The 22,153-nt window shown below is 39.6% G+C and overlaps 1 protein-coding gene across 8 annotated transcripts in view; it reads right to left on the bottom strand.

Moving 5' to 3' along the window:
* The window catches only part of blnk (B cell linker), a 205,153-nt gene that overhangs the window by 6,000 nt on the left and 177,000 nt on the right, over positions 1-22,153 (bottom strand). For all 8 annotated transcript variants that reach the window (XM_048551118.2, XM_048551119.2, XM_048551123.2 and 5 more), the window contains 9 exons: positions 21,215-21,316; positions 19,927-19,969; positions 18,535-18,577; positions 15,184-15,253; positions 13,043-13,073; positions 7,158-7,191; positions 3,046-3,133; positions 2,765-2,802; positions 1,499-1,590 (listed from right to left, as the gene is read on the bottom strand). In XM_048551118.2, coding sequence (XP_048407075.1) covers positions 1,499-1,590; positions 2,765-2,802; positions 3,046-3,133; positions 7,158-7,191; positions 13,043-13,073; positions 15,184-15,253; positions 18,535-18,577; positions 19,927-19,969; positions 21,215-21,316 — 541 coding nt within the window. The remainder of the gene's footprint in view (positions 1-1,498; positions 1,591-2,764; positions 2,803-3,045; positions 3,134-7,157; positions 7,192-13,042; positions 13,074-15,183; positions 15,254-18,534; positions 18,578-19,926; positions 19,970-21,214; positions 21,317-22,153) is intronic.

Below are 22,153 nucleotides of genomic sequence, written 5' to 3'. Positions count from 1 at the left end.
GAGATTCAATATGGTATCATTCTCACTGCTGACTTTAAAAAGTTGTGGGTTCAAGTCCCACTCCTTAGAATTTCAGCGTATGAATTTACAATGAAACTGCAGTATTCCCTCTGTACATTAACATTCTCTGTGTGTGGGTTTCCTCCTAAAGTCCAAACGTGCAGGTTAGGTGGATTGACTATGCTAAATTGCCTATGGTGTCTAGGGTGGGACTGGTTGGGATGCGCTTCGGAGGTTTAGTGTAGTCTTGATAGGCCAATTGGTCTGCTTCCACACTGTAGAGATTCCATGATGACTTTATCTAATCTCAAGAAGATGCTATTTCAAAGAAAACCAGGGGAGGTATCCATAGTAAACTGGCTGCTATTAGTCTCTCAACCTAGTTATCGTATTGCTGTTTGTTAGAGTTTTCTGCACTCAAACTGACTCTTTTTTAAAACACCGATTATGCACTCAATGGTTTTTTTTTAAAAAAAGGCTATGTCAATTGTGGAGAATTTCATGAACTGTAGCAAATTTTCTCCCATTATTTTATGCTGTTCACCTCAGTGAATGTGCAGTGTTTCTAAACCGTTGTTTCAACTATTGCTGAGGCCTTCTGGCATTCCGCTCTGGCGTCACTTAAAGTGCAACTGTGCATCAGGTCAATTGATGCCAGCCAGAAATAGTGCTTCATGCTAAGTGTAGTGGGAGAGAAGTGAACAAAGAAAAGTTTGAGGGTACAAAGTTGGCTAAGGTGACACTTTGCAAACACAAGACTGCACTCATAACTGTATTGGGTTTTGGATGATTGACTGGCATTGTAACTGCAGCTACAAGAATCAAAGTACACAGGCTACCTGTCCTTACTGACATACCAGGTTAGACTCCTGTCTAAAGGAATGCTTCTTCCCTAATGTCCAGTGTAGTTTAACACCTTACAATTGTTCAATGTGGGAGTGTCACATGTTAGAAAGTCTTCAAACAGTTGAAATCAAAACTGAATTTGCTTTGGACTGCTTGCCTTTTCATGCAACATGCAAGTTTACAGTTGATGAATGATCACTGCAGCCTGCTACCGCTGTTGGAATCGGGTTAATTAAAGGTTTAGAGGGATATGGGCCCTCTAGGCAAATAGGACTAGTTTAGTTGGGGAAACGTGTTCAGCGTGGATGTGTAGGGCAAAAGGGCCTGTTTCTGTGCTGTATGACTCTGAGCAAAATTTGAGGAGACACACATTTTTATAATGTCCTGGCATCCACCACAGAGTAGTGAATTCCACAGATTCACTCTGTGAAGTAATTTTTCCTCTATCTCTCTTACGAATCTCCTACCCCTTATTCGATAACTATGACCTTTTCATTCTACATCATCTCCCATAAAGAAACATGCTTTCTGCACCCACTTTGCCAATCCCCTTTATCATTTTTTGATATGGATTGCAATTCAGGTAAAATTTTACATTTAATTTCTGCTCTTTATGAAATTGATAATATGCATTAGTTTACTGAAATTGTACCTGTTCCATATTTGAATTAGGGCTGGAAACACGTGCAGGGACATCAGGTCGTCCAAGAGTCCCATTAGGTCTGGTTGGGATTTCTGGAAAATCTGAAAGAATCGTGATAAGGGAATAACTGATTAAAATTTGGTTATTTTGCACATGGATTTGGAAGTTCATCAGGTGCAGGTGTGAGGAGAAAGGGCAGAAGCAATTTGCATCATTTCTCTATTTTCACTGTGTCAACCATTTGTGATTTCCTGCTATGATCCCATGATCTAAACTGGGTTTGTGCGACTTAATTAAAGAGGAAGGAGGAGACATTTGCAGCCTTGTTTTCATTTCCCATTAACTCTGTTCATTGGATACCCAAACACAGACATTACTATTGCTGACCCATTGAACTTCTACCAACTGGATGATCCGCATATGTGCTAGAAATGGACTGAAGATTTGTAACAGAGATCAGATTTATAATTCTTGCTATATTCCCAACCACACCCAGATAATTCCTTGCACTTTGAGGTTTTGTTTTTATCCACATCCAGTTTGTAGAAGCCTTGAAAGCATCTAATATCTTTTCATGATAAATGTCTAAATAAACCTTAAAAATCAATAATGTAATTTTACCCTAACTTTCTGATTTCTGTTATCAATCATCTATAACATTACTATAGTACTTATCTTGGTTTCAGAATCATTTCATTGACAGGGTAATATTTATCTGAGCACCCTTGCACATACAAGCATGTAATAACAATCATATTAAAAATCAATGAATGTATGCTGAATACAAATTAGAGCACAGTTTTTATACCATACAAACAGCCTACCATAATTGTTTTAGTGTCACAAGTAATGGGTGAGTGAAGACTCCTTTAAATTCCCGGTACAGAATGACTACCTTTATGATGGGACGACACACACAATCTAGCCCACAGTTCTAGCAACCATAGCCCTGTTGCTTCCTTTTATAACATTTATCAACCAACTGGTTTATATTGCCACACCTAATTAATATTACAAACTAAAAAAAGTCACTTTTTTCCTAATATTAAATGCATTGAGCAACTTTATATCAGAAATATGTGGAAACTGCCTCTAATCTTACCTTGCTATATTGAGGTTACCATGAAGGACCCTCCTTTTCAACCTTGCCCCTTAGGCTGAGGCATGGTGACTTTGGGGTTAAATCATCACTAGTCATTTCTCTCTATGGTCCAGTAGAACTATGGTAACTTTAACCTTACCTTTTATATTTTAATGTTATATCTGATAACTTACTTGATTGGTTTGCAGCTTGTAATCTCAAAACGCCTGGCCTGGAGACAGGAAACAATGTTAATATGTATTAGAGATAATGGGAACTGCAGATGCTGGAGATTCCAAGATAATAAAATGTGAGGCTGGATGAACACAGCAGGCCAAGCAGCATCTCAGGAGCACAAAAGCTAATATGTATTGACTTGCTTTCATTTGCTATCAGTAGTCCATACAAAGGACGATCTTTTGACCTATATTTTTAAAGATCTTACAAAAATTAATAAAATCATTAACAGTAGTACTTAGGGCCAAGACGTGGTGCCGGTGTAACAAGAGCTTCTGCTGTTGGGTTTGAGAGTCGAGGTCGATCAGGGATTTTTGGTTTTTCACCTGCAGAAAACATTTTCAAATATCACTGAAGTCTGAATAATTGAGAGAGCCTAATCAAGGATGCAACAGTATTAATATAAAGGCAGTGGAAAAATAAATTAATTTGAGAAGAACAATTACAATCAAAGCATCACAAATTGGATTTAGGTCATTAGCATCAAACTAAACAGAAAGTGACCCATATTAACTGAACACAGTATACAACACACCTGACAAAACAAAAATTGAATTAGCCTATCACAATCCTTCCTTATCTGTAACTTATGAAGCATCAGCCTGAAAATTAGTGAGCAATTAAACATATAAACATCTGATTAACTTGAATTTCTGTTATCTTAAGAGGAATATTAAACTGTTCAGTTTACATAGTAAAGTATCTTGGATAAAGTGGAAGATGGAGGAACTTGGCTCAAATGAGTAATTTTCTGAAAAAGCCATTGGACTAAAATCTAAAATAGTCAAGTAGCGAAATAATGCTAAGAAATTGAAAAGCAGTGCTGGAGCAACTCCACAGGCTTGTCAGCACCTATGAAGAGAAAAATAGTGAAGATTGAGTCCAATACGATTCTTCTTCAGAACAGAATTACTCTGAAGTCCGGTCCTGCAGATGAGTCATAATTGACCTGAAACCTTCACTGTTTTTCTCTCTCTATTTGTTGCCAGATCCACTGAGTTTCTCCAGCATGCACAGTATTAGCTTCTACGGCTGTAGTGTTAAACCTTGTATGTTGATAGTCAGGCCACAGACCACAGAGTCCCATTATAGAAACTATAAAGGCAGATTCATCATAAGTTACAAATAATAAACAAAACTGTAGCTATGAGAAGATGATGGGACTAATTAACTGGGTCATAGAAACCTACGAGATAAGTTGAGAAGTTTTTAAAAATTATGAACAAGTTAATAAGGTAATGAGGAGGAGGAGAATGGGGAAATATAGTCTTAAAAAAGGGAGAACCTTATGCATGTATACAAAATGGATAAATACTGAAAGATGTGGATTACCAGAGATATTGGTGCAAATACATAATTCCTTGAAAGTGTCAGTTAACACAGATTAAGTCATTTTAAGACAAAACATGAACATACAATAGGGGTAACATGAAGTAAAGTGGAAGCAAGATTGTGAAAAATAGTCAGCAAAGACCTGTTGAGCCAAACAGCTCATTTTTTTTGTTGTGATCTCTCTGGGCTGAATTTTCCTTTTTGGCAGAGTACTTATGTCAGAATGAGATTCATAATGGGTGGTCCACCATGGTCCATGCTGAGCTTTCTCTCACAATTTCTGCTCTTCATCTGGCCTCTTCGGGGCCCCTCTCCTACAATCATGTGGTAGGCCAAGTTCATTGCTGCCAGAACTTTGTGATGTTTCTGCATCTGGCACTATTTTTTTAAAAGCCTAATTCCAGACCATTTCAGGCGCTGCCATTCATGTCCTGTCCTTTAAACTGTTGTGCTGTACTGTTATTATTACCAAGGCCATTGGCCCAAAAGGGAACACTAATTCATGGAGCTACTGGTAGAGGGGTGGTGGAGATGATCATCATCTTTTTTTACCCTACTGATTGCCAAAGGAGACCACATCACCAGACTTAGCCAGTCTGGACTGAGACAGCAGCTCTCGTCAATGCAATGTCTCAGGTACAACAAATGGACAGCAGTGTTGGAATGGGGTCAATAACCTCTGAGCTCTGCGAGGAGAAATGCCACCATTTTATCCCAATCATGTCACACAAAAAAAAACTTGTTCCCATTAACTCTGAGACATGCAGCGTATTTTATGTTTAAGTTGTTGGCACATGTTGTTGGTGTGACATTGATGTAGCCTGATGCTGTTCAACAATTATGTCCACCCCCTTGAGAGTTTAATGCTCCAACTCGTGACAAGCTGCTTGCCTTATCCTCTGCCCTGAACAGCAATCCATGCCACAGAGGCGAGCTTAGGCTCCTCAGTGTTATGTGTGGAAAAGCAATGCAAGCAACAGAGACTGGTGACCTCCACGACAGTGCAGAGTAAATGAATGATGAGAAACTAAAGCTAAGAGCCATGAGATGAGCCATGAAGACAGCGATGGCATTGAAGCATACAGGGTCATTGTTGTGAAGACAGTGTTGGCTGAAAGCCTCGGGAAGCAAATAGTGAGTTGCTGTCAACTGTAACAGCTCTGACTTTCATGTCGGGAACTGGCATCATCTAGTTTTGTGGGTAAGGAGAGGAGAATTGGGAGCTTCATTGAAATAAGGTGAGTTAACTTAATAATGAGATATAAATGCTTGGAAATAAGATAGTTGGTGTTCATTAATGAGATTCAGAACGTGCTATTTAAACCCAAAGGGGAAATTTGGAAATCATTTTCTTGGTGTCTAGAATCGGATTTTCACTATAACTTCTGACTTTCTCAACATTCCCATTCTGCTTGAGGGAGTATTAAATTTTGCCCTCAGTAACATTTGAGGTTATAAATAGAGATGCAAAGATTAAGTGTAAGAGGAAATAACTTTTGTTCAAATCAGTGCTGGAACCACACCTACAGAACTGTGAGCAGCTTTTATTCCCCACTATTGAAAACACGTTAAAGTCACAGCACAGATTCATCAGGTTGATGTAAGGATGAAAAATATAGTTATATTAAAGTGAGAGATAATGATACTTTGATTTAATTTATTATTGTCACATGTACTAAGAAATAGATAAAATATTGTTTTGCGTGCTAACCAGACAAATATACCTTTTACATGAAGTACATCAGGGTAATAGAACAGAATGCAGAATATAGTGTTACAGCCAAAGAGAAGGAGCCAAGAAAGATCAACTCTACTATAGGGAGGTCAGTTCATCAATCTGGTAAGTGAGGAAGAAGCTGTACTTTAATCTGTTAGTGCTTTCAAATTTATGTATCCTCTGCCTAATGAAGAGCATGGAGGAGAGTATAATCAGGGTGAGAGGGATCTTTTGATTATGTTGGCCGCTTCCCAAGGCAGTGGAAAGTGTAGGTGGGGGGAGGAAATATAATGGAGATTTTATATGATGGAAACACTTAGTGTGAAAGACTTTCTCTACTCATTGGGAATTTCTGATGTGAGGGTCATCAATTTATCAGTAAGACATGGTGAAAAGAGGTTAGAAGTTATTTATTTACACAGACTTGCTAAAGTTTGAAATTTTTGTAACTGAGACAGCAGGTGATACTGGGAAAAGTTGGGGTGTTTGGATTAGCTTGTGACTGCCTTGGCAAGAGTTAACACACTAATTTCTTTGTGTGGTAATGCTTAATAGGTCAGTGAGAATTTCCAGAATTGTGCTTTCTGGAATAAGTATAAAATGAGACAGGGTTAGACTTGCATATTTGATAAGGAATAATTCTTACAGGTAGACAGTTGTATGTATTTCTCATTGTTTTGGAGTAATTTTGTAGTTTGGGTTGTGAGTGTTGAGGTTGATTGGCTTGCCGAGCGGGTTTGTTGTTTTGCTGATGTTTCATTACCATGCTGGGCAACATCCTCCGTGCAGCCTCCAGTGAGCATCAGTCTGTTTTCCCGGCTGGTTTCTAAACTCTGGGGTCCGTTGAGATGGATTGAATTCGACCCCATATACATTTCAATACGAAAGAAACCCCGAAGTGAGGCAATGTGTTTGTTAGTAGCATGCTTTGTGGAGTGCCATGCTTGTAGGATTTATCGTGCCTATCTCTGCTTAGCCTGTCCCAGCATCTTGGTGTCGTCCCAGTCAAAGTGGTGGTTCTCCTTGACCATGTGGATTGAGACGAGTGAGATGCTATTAATAAACACATTGAACTCGACCCCATATGAAGGAAACCCGAAAATCTATCCCAACGGACCTCAGAGTTTAAAATCCAGGTGGGAGAAAACACTGACATTTCATCGGCGACTGTGCTGAGGAAGTTACCAAGCATTGTAACAATGTCTGCGAAACAACAAACCAGCTCGGTGAGCCAAACAACCTCAAGATTTCTCATGTACAGCAACAGCTCACTTTTAGATATTATTTTAAGCTAGTCTTACCTTCAGTTTGTTCTCTTGGAGTGTCACCCATTCTCTAGATTAAAGAATTTGAAAGTAAAATCAGAAACACTTGAAGAAATAAAACAGCGAAACATGAGCTATATTTAATCACAGGAAGAGTCAAATAGAGTTTAGCTCAATGAAATTAAGTCTTTGATAGCACTCAACTGATCTACCATTGCAATGGATTATAACATTCTTAATAAAAGTGTGAATTGTAAAAGGGCAACTAAGGAGAGGCAATAAATAGAGACCCAGCCAGTGAGGCCCTCACCCTGTGAATAAACTGAAAATAAAAACTGATTTGGTACAGGATATACTTTGTTGGATGTAACACCAGTTAGTAAATGTACATTCAAAACACCACATAGACTTCCACTTTACATGGTAAGATTCCTAAGTTTAAACACAACCACTTTGAACAGAGAAATTTCTACCTTGTTATAGAACTGCAAATAGGAAATTGTGTTTGGGTGCAATGAATGCCCTTAATACTCCAAAATGGTATCAACAGAGCACGTACCAAATTCTTAATTCTTTTCTGGATTAAATTCTCATCAACTGTTTTCCCAATGACTACTCCAGTCAGATTTAACATCCTACTTAGGTGAGTGCTTCCTGCATTTTAATCATGAATCATATGAGGATTGACGGATTATCCTGTAAGGAAAGGTTAAACATATTGTATCCATTGGAATTTAGAGGAACAGGATATGATATGATTGAACCATACAATCCTAAGAAGACTTGAGGGGATGGATGCTGATCGGATCCTCTCTTTTGGAGATTCTAGAACTTAGGAACACTTTGAAAATAAAGAGCCTCATTCTGAGGGAGAGAATTCTATAAACAAATGACCCTCAGAGCAGTGGAGGCAGATTAACCGCCTACACTTCACTCAATTGACTGTATTCACTGCTCTACATTGGGAAGCAACAGTTTTGCAGAACACTTGAGTTCTGTCCACAAAAATGAGTGCGAACGTTCTGTTGCCTGCCACTTCAACACCACTCTGTTCCCTGGCTAACGTTTCTGTCTCAGGTTTGCTGCAATGCTCCAGTGAGGCTCAGCACAAGCTGGAAGAACAGCATCTCATTGTCTGCCTGGGGACTCTGCAACCTTCAGGACTCAATAACTTTAGGGCCTGAGCTCCTCCCATGTTCTTGCCCCAAATCCCAACATACCAGGCCTTGTCATCACATGGGCTACTGCGAAACAAATCCATTGTCAGGTACTGATAGTCCCAATTAACAGCGATCGATTCCCCAGACTGATCTTTACTCATTCCTTTTGTGGGATGGATGGAGGGGGAGTAAGCAGTAGATGAAGATGGGCAGACAGTCAGTATATATACCACCTTTCTCCTAGTTTCAATCATTTGTGAAGAAGGGTCATTGGACCTGAAACATTAACTACACTTTCTCTCCACAGATGTTGCCAGACTGGCTGAATTTTCCCAGCAATTTCTGTTTATACTTCTGATTTCCAGCATCTGCAGTTCTTTTTTGGCTGATTTTTAAAAAAATTTAGTCAAGAATTCATCTATGAACAAGCATCAGAGAGTATTGGGGTAGGCAGGAAAGTACAGTTATGGCCACAACACAATAGCCATGATCTTGGAGAATGGCCTGCGAGCTTGAGGAGCTGAATGGCCTATTCCTGCGCCGAGCATATCTGTTCGCACAGACCCAAAGGGGGCTTTTTCAATTTAGTATTTCATAATTGCTTTGGAATGCTAATGCAACACATTTGTAGATATCTGAAATATTACATAAAATTAGCAGATCCACAGGCATGCAAAGTTAAATAATGTTTATATTGTTTTAAAAGTTGCCACAAGAATAGCATGCATTATATGACTAAAAGCCAAGGTCTACTTTTTAAAATCTCACACATAGAGGCTCCTTTCTGACACATTATGTTCCACTTTATAAAAGGTCAGGTGAAAGATCAACTGACAACAGCTTAGTATCAAATGGCACTGATAGGGTGAGAACTCTGGTTTAATTTTGTGACTGACTAGCCCATGAAAAGCTGTTAAAATCTGACTTATTTTCATTTAAAATGGGTGGGACTGAAATCAATGGACCATCAAAAATCAAAATCAACACTGCATGCAAAATGTACAAATGGTGATGGTACAAATACTTTACTTGCTGTTAAATCCCATATCTATCACCTAAGATTGCTTCCTTCCACTCCAACAAACTTGACTACCTCTCTTCGCACCTCTTGCACTGCTGATGAATCCTTTGCTCTTTTGATACCAAAGATGTATTTGCCAATGTTCTCTTTAACAAAGTTCAGAATTTTGTTACTATGCAAACTGCGTCTCATGCAAAACTCAGCACCCTCTCACCGATTACATATCCCCTTCTTAGCTTGCAACCCCTGTCTCCACCAATATTTGTTCCTGATGCAGCAAGTTCAAATTCCTTGTTGGTATGTATTGTGTAATTTCACCTTATTCTGTGTTCAGTTTTTGTAATTTATCAAGACCATTGCTGTTCGATTTTTCTGATTCTAACACTTTTGCGCATTTGCACCCCCCCCCACTTGCTGCAGTGCAGATGACAAAGCTGTCAACTGAATTGGCCTTACACTGTAAACCTCTTTCTCAAAACCCTTTCCTTTTCCTGTTCCTTTCGTTAAAATCCATCTTCTCCACCAATCAATTTGATATCTCTTCCAATATTTCACAGTACATAGGATTACAGGCAGAAACTCTCCCTTTGGCCCTTTCATTCCATGCAAGTCCTTCAGCTTCCTTCCATCTTTCCTCATTTTAATGCAACACGGTACCCCTCTGTTCTCTCCCCTCCTCCCTTGCTGTTAAATTTCTCCATAAATTCATGTCAACTAATCCTTGTGGTAGAAGGTCCACATTCTCACCACTGTTGGGCAAAGAAGTTTCTTCTGAACTCTTGGGTTTCTTGACTATTTTCCATTCATAGTCTCCAGTTATGCTCTACTCCACAACAAGAAGCACTCTGTTACTTTAATAATTTTAAATACCTCTGCTAAATCATCCATCAGTCTTCTGTTATCAAAAGGAAAGAGGCCATGTCTGCTGCATTTCTGGTCGCAACTTTGGAAATTTTCTCTGCACCCTCTCCAGAGCCTTGATAGTGCTTTAATCATCTTGTTCAAACATGTTACAACAGACCTCCAGAGCAGATAGGACTTGAACCCATACCTTCTGGTTCAAAGGTAAGGGTACTACCACTGTGCTGTAAAACCCTCTTTCCAGCATCTCTATATTCTTTGTCTAACATGGCAATCAGAACTTAATGCAGTACTCTCAAGTATGATCAGACCAAGGTTCAACACAGGTTGTGTGTTCAACACCAAATTGTGCAGGGTTTCCCAAGATCAATCAGAACAGTTGAGTGAGAATTGGGTGTGTGTAAAACAGAGAATAAATATCAATATGTTAAAGCTTTGAGATGTGAGAGTTACAGTAAAACTCTGACTGCAGAAGTCTATACCTGAACTCTACCTATCCACCCTTTAAACTCTAGTATTCATCACGGGTTTGGCATAACTGCTCTACTTTTTAATTCTTTCCCTCTAGAACTAAAGCCTTGTTGGTTTTCATTTTTATTAATGGCCTTGCTAACCTGTGACACAACTTTTAACAATCAGTATTTTTGAACTCTGTCCCTTTTGTTCCTCTATCATACGTGGTCCTTTACCTTCTGAGTAATAAATGACTTACCAAATGCACTGCCCACCTTTTATCAGAAGCAAAGTAACGAATTGTTTACATCTTATTTATGCCTTCGTGTAATTTGTTGAAGTCCTCCTCATTGTTAACTAACCCCCTCCAGTTTTGGTGTCATCATAATTTTAGAAGTTTTGTTCTTGATTTCATAATCAAAATCATTCCTCTAAATTACGAACAGCGGTGGTTTTAATACTGAACCCCATGAAACACCATATCCTCCCTTCCATCATTCTGAATAACATTCCTTTACTCCTATGTTCTGCTTCTGCTTCAAAGCCATCACGTAATCCCTTCTGCTACATGTTATAGAACATAGAACATAGAACATAGAACAGTACAGCACAGAACAGGCCCTTCAGCCCACAATGTTGTGCCGACCATTGATCCTCATGGATGCACCCTCAAATTTCTGTGACCATATGCATGTCCAGCAGTCTCTTAAATGACCCCAATGACCTTGCTTCCACAACTGCTGCTGGCAACGCATTCCATGCTCTCACAACTCTCTGCGTAAAGAACCTGCCTCTGACATCCCCTCTATACTTTCCACCAACCAGCTTAAAACTATGACCCCTCGTGCTAGCCATTTCTGCCCTGGGAAATAGTCTCTGGCTATCGACTCTATCTATGCCTCTCATTATCTTGTATACCTCAATTAGGTCCCCTCTCCTCCTCCTTTTCTCCAATGAAAAGAGACCGAGCTCAGTCAACCTCTCTTCATAAGATAAGCCCTCCAGTCCAGGCAGCATCCTGGTAAACCTCCTCTGAACCCTCTCCAAAGCATCCACATCTTTCCTATAATAGGGCGCCCAGAACTGGACGCAGTAATCCAAGTGCGGTCTAACCAAAGTTTTATAGAGCTGCAACAAGATCTCACGACTCTTAAACTCAATCCCCCTGTTAATGAAAGCCAAAACACCATATGCTTTCTTAACAACCCTGTCCACTTGGGTGGCCATTTTAAGGGATCTATGTATCTGCACACCAAGATCCCTCTGTTCCTCCACGCTGCCAAGAATCCTATCCTTAATCCTGTACTCAGTTTTCAAATTCGACCTTCCAAAATGCATCACCTCGCATTTATCCAGGTTGAACTCCATCTGCCACCTCTCAGCCCATCTCTGCATCCTGTCAATGTCCCGCTGCAGCCTACAACAGCCCTCTACACTGTCAACGACACCTCCGACCTTTGTGTCGTCTGCAAACTTGCTGACCCATCCTTCAATTCCCTCGTCCAAGTCATTAATAAAAATTACAAACAGTAGAGGCCCAAGGACAGAGCCCTGTGGAACCCCACTCACCACTGACTTCCAGGCAGAATATTTTCCTTCTACTACCACTCGCTGTCTTCTGTTGGCCAGCCAATTCTGTATCCAAGACTACCACTCGCTGTCTTCTGTTGGCCAGCCAATTAATTATGACTTTGTATTATCTCATCTTCCTCATTGTTGTGAGGCACTTTAATATAGGTCAAGTTATATCTGCTGTTATTACCATTGACAAATCTCACTGTTACCTCAAAACATTAGGTGAGCTTGATCAAGCAAGATTTCCTGTTTTGTGGTCCATGTTCATCTTTTGTCTCCTTTAGTTGGGATTCCATTATTTTTCCTACCTCTGCTGCGAAGTGGTCTGTAATTTGCTGGACATGTTCTCTCTCCATTTTTAAAATAAATAATTCTATTTGCTGTCCACCAGCCTTCAGGCACATTGTTTGTTAATAATTTATTAAGTATATGAGGGCAGCACGGTGGTTCAGTGGTTAGCACTGCAGCCTCACAGTGCCAGTGACCCGGGTTCGATTCCAGTTTTGGGTAACTCTGTGTGGAGTCTGCATGTTCTCCCAGTGTCTGCATGGGTTTCCTCCAGGTGCTCCGGTTTCCTCCCACAGTCCAAACATGTGCAGGATAGGTGGATCGGCCATGCTAAATTGCCTGTAGTGTTCAGGGGTGTGTGGGTTATAGGGGGATAGGTCTGGGTGGGATGCTTTAAGGGGCGGTGTGGACTTGTTGGGCCGAAGGGCCTGTTTCCACACTGTAGGGAATCTAATCTAATAATGTGGTAATGTAGTAAGCCAGAATCATGACACTGAAATTGAATCTGAAACCAAAACATAAGGCCTGTGTGATGACTGCTGTCAGCAATTATTTTATCTTACCGGTTTTGGGAAAGGTCTGTTTGTTGGTTTCCTGCAAAGTACAAGACAACAAAGCTTAAAACAATTCTGTGATATTTTTGTGTTGAGCATTTCGCTTCAGAATATGTTCACATTTGTGGCAGAATTCTTTCCTCCCCCCCCCCCCCCCCCAACCCCCCCCACACCCCGGCCACACGCACAAAAGAAATATGCCTATACAACAGATGACCTGCTGTGGTGCTTGCAGCAGGGAGATGTGAATTTCAAGGATAATCTGTAACTGTTCACTCATTACAATGACAGAACAAAAAGATTACAAACTGTATACTTGCAGTGTGTCTCCTGTGGGTGTGGCACATGCCCAAACTACAGATCTGTGCTTATGACCACACTTCAAATGGAGTTCACATTTGTTAAGAAGTTTGAAATGTCCTGACAATGCGACAGAGCACCATGAGGGTATAACTCTCGGCTCCTGGCAAATACTACAGCTTTGCAAATACGATTTGTATTTTCAGCAGGCAGAGTAAACCGCCCTGAAATTTGAGGTCACGCCGGGTAGGAAACAGGTGGGGAGCTACTTCCCACCCAGCATGTTGAACTTGTTAGCTGTATTAAGGAAAGAAGCTGAACTGCTTCAGTTGGATTACATGGATGCCAGCAGATTTTTTTCATTTAGGATGCATCACGTTCTGCATAATTACATTATCATAAAAATATCTTTACTATTCAGGGCTATATGTGGTGTTTAGATTGTTGGGGAAGCAAGAATAGCTACAAATGAGTAAACAACATGTAACCTTGTAACATTTACCTTTGTTTTCATATTTTGCTACTTCATCCATTGTAAGTGGGATCAAATGCCGTTACATTTGTATGATTGCCAGATACAATGTATGGAAATTTTCTAAGAGTGGTGCTGGTCTGTAATGCTACCTCCATAAATATTGAGTAATACAGCATGCATACTGACCCTTCAGTCCAACTCATCCATACTGACCAGACATCCCAACCTGACCTGGTCCGATTTGCCAGCATTTGGTCCATCTCTCTCTAAACCCTTCCTATTCATATACCCATTCAGATGCCTTTTAAATGTTGTAAATGCACCCACCTTCACCACTTCCTTTCGCAGCTCGAGCCATACACACACCACCCTCTGAATTAAAACGTTCCCCTCTAATGTATGTCCTTTAGTTTTGGATTCCCCCATCCCAGGAAAAAGACCTTGACTATTCATACCCGACAATTATTTGCATAATTTCTTTAGTGGCCTTTCTATATTCCAGAGAATGATATAGGTGTCAGCTAGTCAGATGATTAGATCCCATGTTAACTCTGCAATTGTGAATGCCGATGCAGACTTTGAAGGTTCAAGTTACTGAAACGGGCTGTTGGGGACGTTTGAGCATGGAGAAGTCTGTCTCCAAACAGCCAGGACTTTGTGCAGAGCCTTCTGTCCATCAGATCATCAGCTCGTGGTGTCCACCAAGAGAGGTTTCTGCTGACCGCTCCCCTGGAAGCAATCCTAGCTGGCTGCCAACTTGGTTCCGGTGGTCAGTATTGACAATGGTTTCGAGAATGTCCTATTTGCTGCAGCAGTCAATTGTCATGCAGAGACCAGGAGAGCTGCTATATGGACCCAGGGTTGTGGCACTGGCTTTGTGGGGTGGTACCAGTTGTACTGTCTTAGGATACATTTCTGGCATCAGCGGTTTTCTCTAACTGCACATGGCCCATGCCAATGTGCTGTAGTCTGCCGTCAGGCCCTCATTTTGAATTTGTTACACCTACCATTCGCGTAAATCAACTAGACTACTGTTACCTCAAATATCTTCTCTTTATTGGAATGAAGGACTAGATTAAGTACTGGTTTCCTAACAATTCACGTTTCTGAGGATTGGAAATTTATGATCAGGGTCTCTTCCAGTTCCCTTTAGCTCCGGTGTTGCAAGGACATTTTTTGTTGTTAATGAAAAGCTGTGTAGGAATAATTACCAAATCATCATGCTTAGTTTTACAGGTACATTTTCAGTTTGCTTGCAGGCCTGAGTTATCTTTGATAGATGCAGTGAAAATGTAATCATTTAAAAATCACAAATATAGAATTAAGGAGCCTATTTATTCAGGATTCAAATTATTAATAAAAGATTGTAACTTACAGATCCCTTTGTGATAGTACTGGAAAATCTGGAGCAGTCCTGGAATCCTGTGAATTGCTGGACGAATTACCTTGGTAGGAGAAGTCAAAACAGAATTATTTCAATTTCCTAACAGAGACACTTCCTATTATTAAAGAACAAATAATTAGTTTAGTGCTGATAATTGCTGGCTTTGGCTGGGATGTCAAAAGCATAAATCCCTGAATGTTCTCTAGGAACACACTGTTTGCAGACTCTTGGGGTTTCCTTTTAAACAGCCAGTGACAACCCAGTATTAGCAGCAGAAACAATTCTTTCTATGCAGCATCTTTAATGCAAAAAAAAAATTCCAAGACACTTCACATCAGCAAAAAACAAAATAACACATGGGTATAAGCCAGGAATAGAAATGCTCAGTCAAAGAGCTTTAAGAAAAGGACGATAGTCTGTGTATAAAGCAAAATGGGGTAGGGAGATATTCCAGCATTTAGTTCGTAGACTACTGCAGGCACTTTTGTAGCAATCAAAACCGAGATGCTTGTAAGGCCAAGGTTAGAGGACCATAAATATCTTGGAGTGTTGTGGGGCTGGGGGAAATTATAGAGACAGGGAGGGGGTGGGGAGGCGAGGTGGTGGAGGGATTTGAAAACAAGCACAAATATTTTAAAACTGAGATATTTGACTTGGAACCAATGTGGCTCTGCAGCACAGGATTGACAAGAGAATAGAACTTGGTGCAAACTAAATTCTACATCAGAATCCTGGGTGGTCAGAATTTTACCAAGAGTAGGAGGTTGCCTCACAGCACCAGGAATCCGGGTTCGATTCCAGCCACTGGCAGCTGTCTGTGTGGAGTTTGCACGTTCTGCCAGTGTCTGTGTGGGTTTCGTCCCACAGTCCAAAGATGTGCCGGGCAGGTGGATTGGCCATGCTAAATTGCCCGTAGTGCCCAGATGTGTTTGGGTTAGACACGGGAAATTCGGAGAATGGGTCTGGGTGGGATGCTCTTCAGAGGGGTGGTGTGGACAGGTTGGACCAAATGGCGTGTTTCCACACTAGGGATTGTATGATTCTATAAGATCAGCCAGGGCTGAGTTCCAGTGGTCAATTCTAGAGGTAACAAATGCTGGATGAGGGGAAGCTGAGAATGAACAAAGTTGAGCAATGTTATTGATGTGGAAATAGACAGTTTTATGTGGTTGGCAGCTCATCTCAAAGTCAAACGTGATACCAAGGTTCAGAGTAAACTCTCACTGTTGGTAAGATGAGAGATCGAATCAATCGATCACCAGGAAATGGAATGTGCATCTGCAACCAAACACAGTGGCTTCAGTCTTCCTAATCAATAATGAGAAGATGTTTCTGCTGATCAGTACTGGATGTTAGGTATGTAACTGAATAGGTTCACAACAGCAGAGATGGCAAGGGAGTCTGTACTGAAGTGGAGCTGACTCTTGTCAACATACTTGTGATTGCTAATGCCATCACACAGGGGGGCAGCAAGGTGGTGAGAAATAGGATGGGGTGCTTGTATAGCTGTTGGCGAAATACCAGAGATAATGGTGCAGAAACAAAATGAAACGTGACCAACGATTCGATGAAAATTTAACCAGGTAACAGCAGTCCCACCCAGTGGAAAGGAGGCTGATCAAGTGATCTGTGTCAATGCCACATGATTCAGATTCACTTACCAAAAAGCAGGAAGAAATTTTAAACTATCACTGACCTATGCAAGACTGAGATTTCAGTTTATAATAAATCAAGTCCACTGTTAAAGAGCAAGTCACCTTGGCCTTGCCTTAATGTGTAACGTGGCTTTAGACATTGAAATTTGACTATGAAAGACATTTGTGCATTTGTTATCAAGAAACAACTTCACAGAATTCATGAATGTTAAACCTCTTCAGGCAAGAGCCCTGGTGATACAGCACACAATAAGCTCTTTAGCCAAGGTGATGTTGCATGCACACAGGGTGGTTGGCCTTAGAAGTTACAATGTGTAAGTTGAGAATCCTCATACTGCAGGAATTGACCAATGTTGATAAACCACCTTCAAGGAACATTCCTGAAATTGAGGACTTTTTTTAAACACAGATCTCGAGTGCAATTCTAAATTGCCCAGTTTAGAAAGAAGTGGTGACAATTAGAGGGCCAGAAACTACTTGTATTCAGAATCTGAATGAGAAGGACTGTGTAGTTTTGTAGAATCTGCCTGTGTTTGTCTTTCTTTTTGGACTGCATTTCTGATTTCCACTACATGTTTTTTGAACTCTGAAATAAATATGATAACTGTTTTGTGAAGGGAAAGATAAGATACACATCTAGTATTTGTGCGCTGTGTATTGTGATCACGGGATTTATGCTTGACTCCCCTTTGTATTCTCACTGTGCACATATGCAGACTTTTGGAACTTGGTACAAGCTTCCACATCAACTTGTTCTATTTATTTTTAATGGTGAAACTCTTTCTAAAGATGCTTTACTAACTATCTCTATTTAAGATATTGATAACAATATCCCTAATGATTAAGGAGACATTTGAAGAAAGCTATGGGCTATTTTTACAGCTCTGTAATATTTCAAACTGTGTATAATTGACAATTCGGGGAATGTGTTGTCCTCAATTTATACAATTTTACCAGGCCCTGTAAATTTGAGTCCTATCGCTGAACGATTTACTGGACTTCTCCACCTCATTTATTATAGTTAGTGGATGATCAGTACAAACCCTGCAAAGCTAGTTCACTGGAAATTCCATCCCTATTTGTTCCACCTACTCATAAGTTTATAAGAAATCAGAAACTTATTAAATTTACAGCAGAGATAGTAGGAACTGTAGAAGCTGGAGAATCTGAGATAACAAGGTGTAGAGCTAGGTGAACACAGCAGGCCAAGCAGCATCAGAGGAGCAGGAAAGCTGACATTTCAGGTGAAAATGAGATTTTCCGCAGAAGGGTCTAGGCCCAAGACATCAGCTTTCTTGCTCCTCTGATGCTACTTGGCCTGCTGTGTCATCCAGCTCTACACCTCGTTATCCTAAAGTTACAGCAGTTTGAGTTTCATGGAGTTAATCATAATCCAATGGTCTGACTATTCACATGATGTGATGTTCCCTTGTTGAAACTTCATCACTTGCCACATGTTCTGCTGTACTTTAAACTGTCTGCATGACACCCAGAATCTCTATCATACTGCCACCTACAGGATATGGTTGTATATTCTGGATAGGTATTATCTTGTCATTCATACACACTTACAGAGATGATCTCACATCTAGAACCTAGTCATACCTCAGGAATAAGGGCAGATTAAATCTGAGGTAATCGGGCCATTCTTAAACTAAACCATTAGAGGAATAAAAAGATGACTAACTTGGTTCAGGGTCACATACTTCATACTCCTCATTGTCATCCTCCTGTAACAAAATTAAATGATTATGTTTATTTTCTTTCAGACGTTTTAATGCAAACTAAATGAAAGCAAATATTTACAGGGGACATTATAGTTTTCCTCTTGTACATGATTAGTACTTGAGAGTACATGCATGTTGTTACCAGTACATTTGTGCATCAGGCACTGAATTGTATAGATTGTAGGCTCACTAACAACCAATACCTTAATTACACACAGTGTAGATTTGAGGCCAAAGATTTTTTGATTTGTAAAAGTATTCTGCAGAATGGACAATGTACTATACTTCCTTTCCTGTATTTTTTTAACAAAGTTCTCAAAATTAAATTTAAAGTGCGTTTTTCCAGATCAACGGCTTCAAGGTATTAAAAGCTCTCGGCGATAAAGCCCTAAACTAACCACCACTGGAAATTCAACTAAATTGTTTAGTAGATAAAATGAATGGCAACAAATGTAATCTTTTAACAACAATTTTACCCACCAGTTCAAAAGTCCAGCTGCCAGTCCTTCTCCACAATGTGGTATTTTACAGGTTTCAATGGAAAACCCACATTCAGGAGTTAATTTTAATCTCAGTTGTGGAATATGTTCAATCCATAGCTTAATATTGTTGCAAAAACAAAATTTCCCTCATTCTTCTCTCTTTGCAGAAAATACGAGAATCCTTAGTCATTGATAGTTCCATTTAATTTGTGGACGTATATCATGCTAGAATGATAAACTGCAATGCTGTGTAGTCACTTATTTATAAATGGTGACAAGAGCAGTTCTCACTTTGACAAATGACTTATCACCCTGTGAGTGACTACTAAATTATGCCTTGCAATGCAGAAAAGGGAAAAAAAAAGGCTCAGTAACAGAGAGGACAGAAAAGGGAAATACAATGTTGTAACTCAAGCTTGCAGCAATATACAATATTGAGTAATAGTTTCTAATTTGTGTCTGAAACTGAATAAGCACTGGAACATTCTTGATAATGTAACCAACTATTTCCTAATAATAATGAAGAAAATGCTGCAAATAATATTAGAAATAAAACTCAGAATGGGATTTTTGTCCAGAGCTCAGATGACTGGAGTATATTCATGTTTCTGTTAAAGAAATGTATCTAATAGTTTACGTAAAGAAACCAGTGTTCCACACCAAAATTGTCAATAGACACAAACATTTCTAGCCAAACTCCAATGGGATTTGTGATCTGATCTATTAAACATTTCAAAAACCAGTTACTCAATTGTTTTTTTTTTATTTTCAGCTGGACATATATTTCCATTGATTGTCCTGCACCAATGCCAAGGCTGTTTTAATCCAAACAGCAACAGAAAAGGACCTTTATTAAAGATTGAAACTTACAGGTTGAGGAATGGGAGCTTTTCTGTTCACTGGTGCTTCGCTTCTGAAAAAAAAAACACACAAGGTGAGGAATACATATCAATTTACAATTAAGGTATAAGAGGGCAAATAAGATGAAATTTAACATGCAACGTTCCAACTAGATAGAATTAACACACCTATAATTTAATGCTGACTGAAACAAGACTATTTTTAAATCAGAAAATGCGTGTACCTATTTTGCCTCAATTTTCTGATCACCTTTTTATTTTTTTAGGAATTATGTTGATGTTAGGACTGGAACACTTTTCTGCACATAGCAACCAGTGTCACCACCATACATATCTATAATAATCAAAGATAGGAATAAAACCCCTGTTACACAGCCAGGTAAATGCCATAACTGCGACTATTGAATGTACGTGTCCTTAATAGGGATTTTTATGTTAAGACAAACATGGAAAATATATTTGTATGAGATCTCACTGATCTGAAACAGATTAATGTTGAAGGTTGAGACAAAAAGGATGCTACTTTTAAAAATTGATATCAGTGCTATAACTAAAGGTAATGGCCTCCATTGTATTAAACTATTAGTTTGCTACCACTCACGACAAATTATTGGCAGTTTTGTATTTCTGACTACCAGCAGAAAATGGGTGAAAAATACCTTACTGCCTAGGGGTTGTGAATTATTTTAATTTTAACTTAATTATTTGGCCAATTTGATAACTATTCTTGTAATCATTTTGTGATTTTCCATCTTTTTATAAGGAAAGAAATAAGTTGGTTCCCCTCATTTCAACTTAAGTGAGGATAAATTTTACAAAATTAACTTCTCATTAAGCGCAAGTAAGACATTTCAAAATTCTAGAATTATTTCCTTGTGGTTCATGAAAGCAATGAAATCATGGAAGGAAAATTTAACTTATTGCAGCATCCTCTAATACGATCACCTCTGAATGCACCTCCTCTGTTCAAAATGCAGCTGCATTATTGACTGTTGTACTTGAGAGTTTAACAGCCCAGCCTCCTCTCACACACATGGCTAATCTCATCGTGTCCCCCAACAATGGCTGCAGTTCCCCCGATTTCAGAACCTCAATCTGAGCCCATCTACTTTAGTTCTACAAGTCTGAGTGCCTGCAGTACTTCCTGTTAATATGTTAGTTACATGCCCATGTTTCTCATGATACATTATTCTAAATAATTACTCAGCTGCATATTAATAATGGGTTTAAGATGGTTTGCTTAAACAGAGCATGCTATGGTTTCTTGTTTCAGTCATTTAGATAAACAAATTGCATACCTGGGTATTTCTGTTGTACCGCTTACTTTGGGAGATGATCGAGGAGGTAACAATGGACTTCCTGTTCCTGTGGATCCAGGTTTAGGAAGTTGTGGCTTGGGCCTTTTGATAGTAATAAAGAATTTGTCTAATTAGCATCGATAGATAAACTGAGAACAGGGAAGTTTTTGTAAAGTTAAACAGCATGCAATTAAAACCCAAGAAAACTATCTGAGATGCCAAAACTCCTGGGGCCAGTGCCATTTAGGAAATGGTGCCATTCTGGGTCCAAGTTGGTCAGTAATACATAAAATGAAGACACAATGGAGACACCTTCCTTTGGTAGGTGGTTGGTTGACTACTCAGTCTTAGCTCTTTCCACCCTCCACTATTACAGGGGCTACCATATATACATATACACCTCTCACAATTACTAGCCACTACTTGTTACTACTTTAACAATCATATTGTTAAGTTTGTTAATGATAATATGATTAGTCCGACATGTACAAAAGGGACCCAGACTTGTAAAGGTGGTTCTCAGTAACTTGTGTAGTTCCAAGATTGCCAGAGTTTTTCCCAATGCTGAACATTTTGGTAGAAAAGAGGACAGTAGGAATATTTCCATCAGCCTTGCCTCATTTTCCTGTTCTGTCAGTAGGCAGCCTTTAAAGAGAAACATTTGAGGCTTCAGCCTCTAACCTGTCTGATCAGAGGCCAGGAAACAAGCATTTAACATCCAGCAGGAAGGTCATTTTGTTATTGATTATGTTGGGTCAGAGATTACTATCAGCACTCGCCGTCACTATTACTTCCCTGGTGCAAAGTTCCGAGTATGAGTACACAAAAACCTGCTGCTTATCAACTGTTTCAGAGGAAACTAATTCAGGATCAAAGGCTGTTTTCCTCATTCTAGCAAGATATCCTACCAGTGGAAGCACTGATCTAAACAAAAAACAT

Source organism: Stegostoma tigrinum, chromosome 20, assembly GCF_030684315.1.
Source record: "Stegostoma tigrinum isolate sSteTig4 chromosome 20, sSteTig4.hap1, whole genome shotgun sequence".
Classification (NCBI taxonomy): Eukaryota; Metazoa; Chordata; class Chondrichthyes; order Orectolobiformes; family Stegostomatidae; genus Stegostoma; species Stegostoma tigrinum.
This window is presented reverse-complemented; position numbering and strand designations above follow the sequence as displayed.